Source organism: Acanthisitta chloris, unplaced genomic scaffold (genome assembly GCF_000695815.1).
Source record: "Acanthisitta chloris isolate BGI_N310 unplaced genomic scaffold, ASM69581v1 scaffold573, whole genome shotgun sequence".
NCBI classification, from domain to species: Eukaryota; Metazoa; Chordata; class Aves; order Passeriformes; family Acanthisittidae; genus Acanthisitta; species Acanthisitta chloris.
The window spans coordinates 1-7,585 of NW_008666282.1; the positions used below are offsets into that span (position 1 = coordinate 1).

General features: G+C 56.8%; 1 protein-coding gene across 1 annotated transcript; it reads left to right on the forward strand.

Moving 5' to 3' along the window:
• Nucleotides 1–6: 6 nt before the first annotated feature.
• Nucleotides 7–6,376, forward strand: ANGPTL4 (angiopoietin-like 4; the record flags this gene model as incomplete). Its single annotated transcript, XM_009072025.1, has 6 exons — nucleotides 7–81; nucleotides 528–654; nucleotides 4,720–4,833; nucleotides 4,920–5,015; nucleotides 5,292–5,567; nucleotides 6,106–6,376. Coding segments are annotated over 6 exons (870 nt in total), but the record flags the coding sequence as incomplete, so codon positions are not given.
• Nucleotides 6,377–7,585: the final 1,209 nt, after the last annotated feature.

The window sequence follows — 7,585 nt, forward strand, 5'->3', positions numbered from 1 at the left end:
GAGGAGCTCCTGCAGAAGATCAAGCAGCAGCAGTATAAGCTGGACAAACAGAACCTGCAGATTAAAAGCCTGCAGAGCAAGGTGAGCCCCTGGCCCGTGCTGCAGGGACCCCAGTGGGACCCCCACTCTGCCCTAGCTCTGGTGGCTGTGCTGCTCCCTGGCTTTGGGGACCCCAGAGGCCACGGCCCTGGTCCTCATGCTGCAGTGCTGATGGGCAAGTAGCAAACTGGGAGATTCCTCAGGGTTTGCACAGAGCAAGAGGAAGAATCAGCAGTGGGAACAGCCTCCCTGGGCTCTGCCTTTGTGTTTGTCTGTAGAATAAACTTGCTAGCGTGGGTGTGAAAAACCACAGTCACCTCTGGCTTTGCCAGGCTCGGGTATCTCCTATTCCTCGAGGTTTCTGGGCAAGTTCAGCTCCAGCTCTGGTCAGAGGGAGCGGCTGGCACGGGGCCGAGCGGCTCCCCTGAGTAACAGTGTGGAAAACGAGCTGAGATAAAACTGTTCTGACTTGTGCATTTTTTTTTTAGGTCAATCTACTAATCCCCCTGCACCACAACAAAACACAGGCTCCAAAGTGGAAGATAAACCTGAAGAAGAGCCTCAACCTCACCAACCAGAGCCAGAACAGCAGTGGGGAGCCCGTGCCAACACAGAGTGAGTATCTGCCCGTGCCGGAGCAAACCTGCAGCAGTTTGGAAACAAAAGATTCGTTTGTCCTGAGCCAGGATTTGCTCAAAAAAACTGGAGCTGAGGTGTTTGGCTAGAGTGAAGGGGTCTGGAGCCACAGACAGTATCCTTACCTTCTGGGTCAGTATTAGTCCAACAGGAATTTAAGGATTTAAGAGGCTTTTTTTTCTCCTGCCTTGTCTTAGGAATGCAGTGGGGAGCAGACAAAGCTGTGAGCAGGTATTTGTCAAAGAGGATTGGCAGGAGAGGAGGGTTGCAACTCCTTGGGGTTAACTCTTGTTCACCTGCTTGCATTTCACCAGGCAGGGTCTGCTTCCCTGTCTGCGGGAGGAGAGGAGGGTTAGGGAGCCGTGGACCAAGAGAGAGCTGCATCCTTGTGTGTCCCTCTCCCGTGGCTCATATTCAGAGCTCAGAAGTGAAAGATGCATAAGTGCGTCAGCTTGCACCAGCCTTAGTGCAAGGTGCTAATTTGCTGCAGATGCGAAGGCAGTGGATGCTCAGAGCCCTGGGAAATGTGCAGCAGAGCAGGGAGTGGATGCTGAGTTGCAGGATGCTCTGCCTGGAGCATCCTCTCTGCTGGCAGAGGGGCTGGAGGGGCTCCCATGGAGCAGAGGGCAGCAGAGTGGGTGTCCCCAGCTGTGCTGTGTCCTGCAGCCTCCAGACAGGAACTGGTGTCCCTGCAGGGTTTGCTGGCCAGGAGCAGCTGCTGTCGTGTCGTGTCAGCTAAATGGCAGTGCTGGCCCTGCCTGTGCAGCTGTCTGGGGATGTTTAGTGGGAGCCAAACAGAAACCAGGTGGGATGAGGAGGCATGGGGAATTCCTGCCCAGGGCCTGATGCAGGGCTAGCTATGGGAAAACACGTGGTAATTTGTCTGTGGAACTTGGACCTGTCAGCAGCGTGCCTGGTGGCTGGGTGGGCAGAACAAAGAGCTGCAGAGTCAATGTGGACAAGAAGAGAGGTTGGAGCCCCACATCCCAACTCCTGGTGCTTGGCTCAGTGGGGCTGTGTAGGGTCTCCCTTGGTCAGAGCAGCACTACTGAGACAGAAAACGCTTTCAAATGTTGTGGTTTTATTTTTTTTTCCCCCAGCTCTTTGTGACTTGCCTGCAGTAGTGTCGTAGCATTGTTCAGGTTGGGAGGGACCTTTAAAGGTCATCTGGTCCAACCCCTGGCTCCACTCTCAGGTTATGCTCAAAGTGGGGTGCAGGGAGATGGGTTGGGGTCTTTGCTACTTACTGGTGGCAGATGTAGTCTGTGCTGGGTATGGATGTGTTTGTGAGACTCCAGGGGCTGCTGCAAGGGCTCAGCACCTCCCAGTACCACACTGCCCTGATGGGGAGACCCTGAGCATCCTGACTGCCTCCCACTCCCCCAGCAGGGAGCTCCCCCTTCCCTTGCCTGATCCCTGATGTTGCTGTCCCTGACAGAAAACAAATTGGCTTCCTCTCATCAGCAAGTCGAGTGAGTTTTCTGGCAAACCTTAAAGCACAGCCCCGTGCCCTGCCCGGGGCTCGTGGCTGCTGGCAGAGGGGAGAGTGCCGGGGAGGCATGTGCCAGCGGCTCCTGGGCTATTGTCAGGCTGAGCCTGGTGCCAGCACTGCCCTGGGGAGTGCAGAACTGCACCCGCAGCCCTCACAGAAAGACCCTTTTATTTGCTTCCAGTGAACACAAGTTTTTTCAGGGCAGGGCTGGCCTGGGGCCAAGCATGTGAAAGTTGAAGGCTCGAAGCTGCCTGGAGAGCGAGAGGTTTAATCGCTTGCAGAAAGAGGATCACGTCTTCGGGCAGAGCCTGTGCTCGCTGGCAGCTGGCCGAGTAGGGGAAAGGGAGAGCCCTGCTCACGCTCTCCCCGCGGCGCTGGGGCTCCGAGGGATGGGGTTGGGCTGTGGGGAGAGAGGGAGGTGATGCAGGCAGCTCCAGGCAGGCCCTGCCATCCGCAGGGATGGGCGTTTATCCCAGGGCAGTGACCTCCCGTGTCACGGCTGGGGGTCCTGTTGGGTGAGCACAGAGCCTGGGGCAGCTCCAGCCTTGTTGCCTTGCTTGGTTAAATAAAGGGGGAGGGAAAGGAAAACACAGGAGCAGCCAGGAGGGCTTGTTGTTGTGCTGGTGCCGTTGGGAAGTGCAGCATGAACTGGAACTAACGAGTGAGTTCCTCGAACAAAAAGACTGAGCTGAGGTTGTTTAAGCAGCTGCATCTCGTTCAGCTGCTGGAGAGTCCCCGTGGCACCAGGAGAACAGGAACTGAAGGCAGGGAGTGCTGCCAAGGCCCAGAGATGAGAAACAGGCAGGGGTGGGATTGGCTTCTGCACATTGGCACTGCTGAACATCTGCCTGGCACTGTTCCCCGGGTGCTGGAGATGCAGTGGGAGAGGAGGTGCCTCTCCAGCACCTCCCTGCTGCCATCCATGTGAGCAAGGGTTGTGGGTTCCTTGCCCTGAGCCTAGTTGGCTTCCCTGCCTGCATTCACCCAGAGAGTGGTGGTGATGAGGATGCCCTCGGTGCTGGGGGCTTGGAGGGTTTTGGTCCCTCATGCAAAATGCTCCTCCTCAATCCCTGTGTGCATGGGCTCAGGGTAGGGCCAGGGCCACACGTTTGTCTCTGGTGCACTGGTGGTGGCACTGGTGGTGGCAGCAGCCCTGTGCTGGCATCAGCCCCAGGGTGTGTGAGGGGTGTGATGCTCATGGCAGGGAGAAGGGAGGATGGCAAGGGAAGGGATGTGTTGGAAATGGGTGAAAGGTGGTGGCAGGTGTCACACTTCTGTCCCCTGAGTCCCCCCTGACCTTTCCTCCCGTTGTGGCTCTGCTCTTCACCCCAATGTACTGCTGGGGCTCTGCCAGCGAGGACAGGGCAGGGGGTGATGCTTTACCAGAGCTGCTTTTGCTCTTGGCAGCTCAAAGGCCTCATTTTTCCCTGCTGTGCCCCAGGGGAAAAACCTTGACCCCAGGGCAGCTCCCAGGGGGCCGTGGAGGCAGTCAGTGCCCCAGCACAGCCCAGGGCTTGTCTTGGGCTTTCCTCACCCTCCTGCCTCGGGGTCGTGCCGGCAGCAGCTGTGAGCCTGCACAGCCCTGGCGGGGAGAACAGTCCCCCTTTGTCTGGGGGTGACGGGGGCACCTGTCCCTGCTGACAAAGAGCCCTTGACTGCATGGCAGCCTGGGCTGAAGTCCCTGCACATCCTCCCGTGGCCTTTTGACTCAGGTGTTGTAACAGGTTCCCTGTGCAGTGTCTCTCCCAAGTGCTGCGGGTGGTGGTTCCTGGCTGGACTTTTATCAGTGCTGTTGAAATGGTGCTTTGCTGGCAGCTCTGGGCAAAGTCCTCACAGGGCAGAAGGAGCAGTGGGAGCCTGTCTGGCCTGGGGATGGAGGGGGACAAGCTTGGGGGTGGCTTCAACCTGGATGATCCACTTGTGCGATGAGCTGGGGCTCTGAGTCCACCCAGCCCTTCCCTGCCCTGGTCAGTATGTCTTGGACACAGGGTGACCCCAGCCTGGCACTGTGCCTGCTGCTGGCAGCTCTCCCAGCAGGACATCTGGCTGGGGCCACCACAGTCCCTGCGAGCAAGAGGTCGTGTGCTGGATGCTCAAGTGCCTTCCTGGTGTCAGGACTTGGGGTTTCTTCGTGCTCCTGAGGCCTCTTGAGCCTGCTCCAGCCTCGGGGTGGGATGGGGATGCTTGGCCCTGGTGTTCCCCACTCCAAATGGGCTGGTCCTGCACAAAAGGAGCTGGGAAGCTTCTCAGTCCCTCCTGGACTTGCTCTGCAGCCGAGGTCACTGCAGCCTGGCCCAGCGCCTGGCTTCTGCCTTGGGTGGAAGCCCAAGGAGCTCTGTTTGGGTAAATGGAAGATGTAGGGTCAGAGATTTAAAGATGCTGAAGTCAGAGGCCTTTGTCCCCAGCACGTGGCCAGAGCCACAGCTGCTGCTGTGCATGGCTGGCTGGGCCCGTGGCCAGGCTGCAAGTGCTGGGGCCGTGCTGGGAGCAACCTGCTGAGGAACTGGGGCTCGGGGCCATCTCCTCACTTTTGCTGCTTCCTTCCCTTGCAGAGCTCCCAGAGGGTTGCCACCAACTCTTCCTGGCTGGACAGCAAAGCAGTGGTGTTTTCCAGGTGCAGCCCACAGGATCTCAGCCCTTCAAAGTCTACTGTGACATGACCACAGGTAAAGCCATGCAGGTGTCCCTCGGTGCTTGGCAGGATGCTCTTGCCAGTGGCAAGCCCAAGTAACTGTGTTTTCCCTGCCCACAGAGGGTGGCTGGACAGTGATCCAGAGGCGCACGGATGGCTCTGTGGACTTTGACCAGCTGTGGGATGCCTACAAGAATGGCTTTGGAGACCTGCATGGTAGGTGGATGATGGTGTCTGTCTTCTCATTGTGGGATAAGGGATAGCTTAGGACAAGTTATTGCCCCGGTGGTGGTGGAGCACAGGTGTTGGCTGAGGAGGGGACACAGCTTGCAGAGCAGGAGTCCTTGATCTTCCTGACTTGTCCTGCCTGACTTGACTGCTTGTCAGGCAGCAGTTCAAACGTTGCAGTGTCATGGGTTGTCCCTGTTTGTCTCTGAGCCTTTGCATGGCACATGTCTGTCCCTGTAGCTAATGCCATGGGTTTTGTTTCAGGTGACTTTTGGCTGGGCCTGGAGAAGATACATCACCTGGTCCAAGAGGGAAAATACAATCTCCTGATTGAGCTGGAAGACTGGGAAGGAAATTCCCAGGTGGTTCAGTTTGTCTTCAGCCTTGGTGGTGAGAGCACAGCCTACACACTCAACCTGCTGGGGCCTCTGACTGGAGAGCTGGAAAATGCCATTGGGGACTTCAGGCAGTTGCCCTTTTCCACTCGGGATCGTGACCATGACCTCAAAGCTGACACAAACTGTGCCAAACACCTCTCAGGTGAGTGTGAGCTCGTCGGTCCCAGTGGTGTGCACTTCCCCTTCAGCCTTCTGCTCTCTGGTGGTGGCTGAGTGGGACAGGGACCCTGAGACAGGAGACCCCATTGGTGTTGAGCCTGTCTTGTCCCCTGCTTCCCTGGGACAGCTGCATCCTTGGGAGGAGCTGTGCAGGGAACCAGGAGGAAAGCTGAAACCGTAGAGGGTTTCACGATTCAGGTCTTACCAGAGCATCTGTCCTCATAACAACTTTGCTAGCTGCCACCTCCCTTGGAACCCTTTCGAGCAGAGCAGAGGCCTCCCTTGCCAAGATGGGGCTGCTGAAGGGTTTGAGGGAGTTTGCAGATGCATCCTGAAGTCACACAGGATCTGTGAAATGTTTCCCAGTGCAGAGAACTCCTCAAAGTGTGCACAAGATAGTCTTGTTAGGGTCGGGACTCCCCAGAGCCTCAGGAAAGTGGGGGAAATTGGGGTAGCAGCTGCCTTGAACCTGGGTTTGTTTTCTGTCTGGGGTTCAAATTGCCTCTGTGTTGCCTTGGCAGGTGGCTGGTGGTTCAGCACCTGTGGCCATGCCAACCTCAACGGGAAGTACTTCCGCTCCATCCCCCGTCAGAGGCACGAGCGCAAGCAGGGCATCTTCTGGAAGACATGGAAGGGCAGGTACTACCCCCTCAAGTCAACCACCATGAAAATCCAACCTGCAGCAATGGAAGCAGAGCCCTAAAGCTGCCACTCGAGACTTGACTTTCTTTGTGGAGCATGGACCTGAGCTCCATCACTTGGTGTTTACAGAAGACAACCCCTTCCCTCCCTGGGCAGTTGCCTGAGGAGGTCTCCCATGCTTAGCAGCCCTTTAGTGGCATGACACAGCTGCTTGCTCTAAGTAAAACAGCTCCACGTTGCCAAAACCCCTGGATGGGAACTCCCAAACGAGAGGAGGAGCCACCAGCAGGGAGATGAGATGCTCCTCCAGAGCATGCACAAGGGTCTTCTTGACCTGCCACGTGCTGCTGCGGCAAGTTCAAGTTGTCTGGTGCTTTCTGTCCTGTCTGAACGTTTCTGTGTTGGTGAATTGGGGCTGGGGCAAGGGGAGCATGTGAGGTGTCTCCCTGCCCTGGACCCATGTTGGGTACAGAGCCTTGTTGTGTCCCATCTTTCACTGTTGTTCTCAGCTGATGTCCCATGCACCCTCCTGTGAGAGCCCTTGGAATCTCCCTCCTGCCCTGGGGCTGGGGGCAGTGAGCCTCAGGCAGCTCTGTCTGTGCAGCCCCTGCCCTGCTGTGAGGGGTTTGGTGGGAGGGCTGAGGGACAACCTCAGACTCTCTTGCCTTCCCTTTGAAGACCTGTATTTCTGGCCATGCTGGAATTTGCTGGGAGCTGGGAAAACTGCTTTCAGCTCCAGGGCTGGTGAGTGGGATCCTGCAGCCAGTTGCACAAGGGCCAGGGCCTGGGGGGCTGTGTCTGGAGCTCTGCCTGGTGCCTGCAGGTGCTGCTGGGGCTGACTGGGACAGCACAGGTACAGAGCAGTGACTGTCCCCAGGCAGGGCCAGCCCTGCTGTCACTGCCACCCCTTGAAGCTGGGGCTGTCTGTCCCACCCGACTCCTCGTGCTCTGCAGTGACTGGCACTGTCCTGCATGTGTGTCCCATCACTCCAGGGCCAGGGGCCAGCCAGATTTCTCTGCAAGAGCCACACCTCAGCAGGTGTGTACCCTGATGTGCAGCATCACCTCTGCCTTGGGTGGGTGTTGGGGCAGAGGTGGCCAGAACAGGTCCTCAAAACCTGTTGTGGGCCAAACTGCAGTCTTGGGACTTCCCAAGCTTCCTGCCCTATTGAAGTCATATTGACTACTGTGCTAGAGCTCCTAGCTGCTAAATACTGTACATAGTTGTTTGTAGGATGTTGGATCTTGTTGATGAATCCCCTGGTTTAATTTGTTTCCATATTTAAATGCAGTGTTAATAACAATGTGGTGTAATTTATAAATGTCAATGCTGGAAAGAAAAACAAGTGTAGTTTGTGT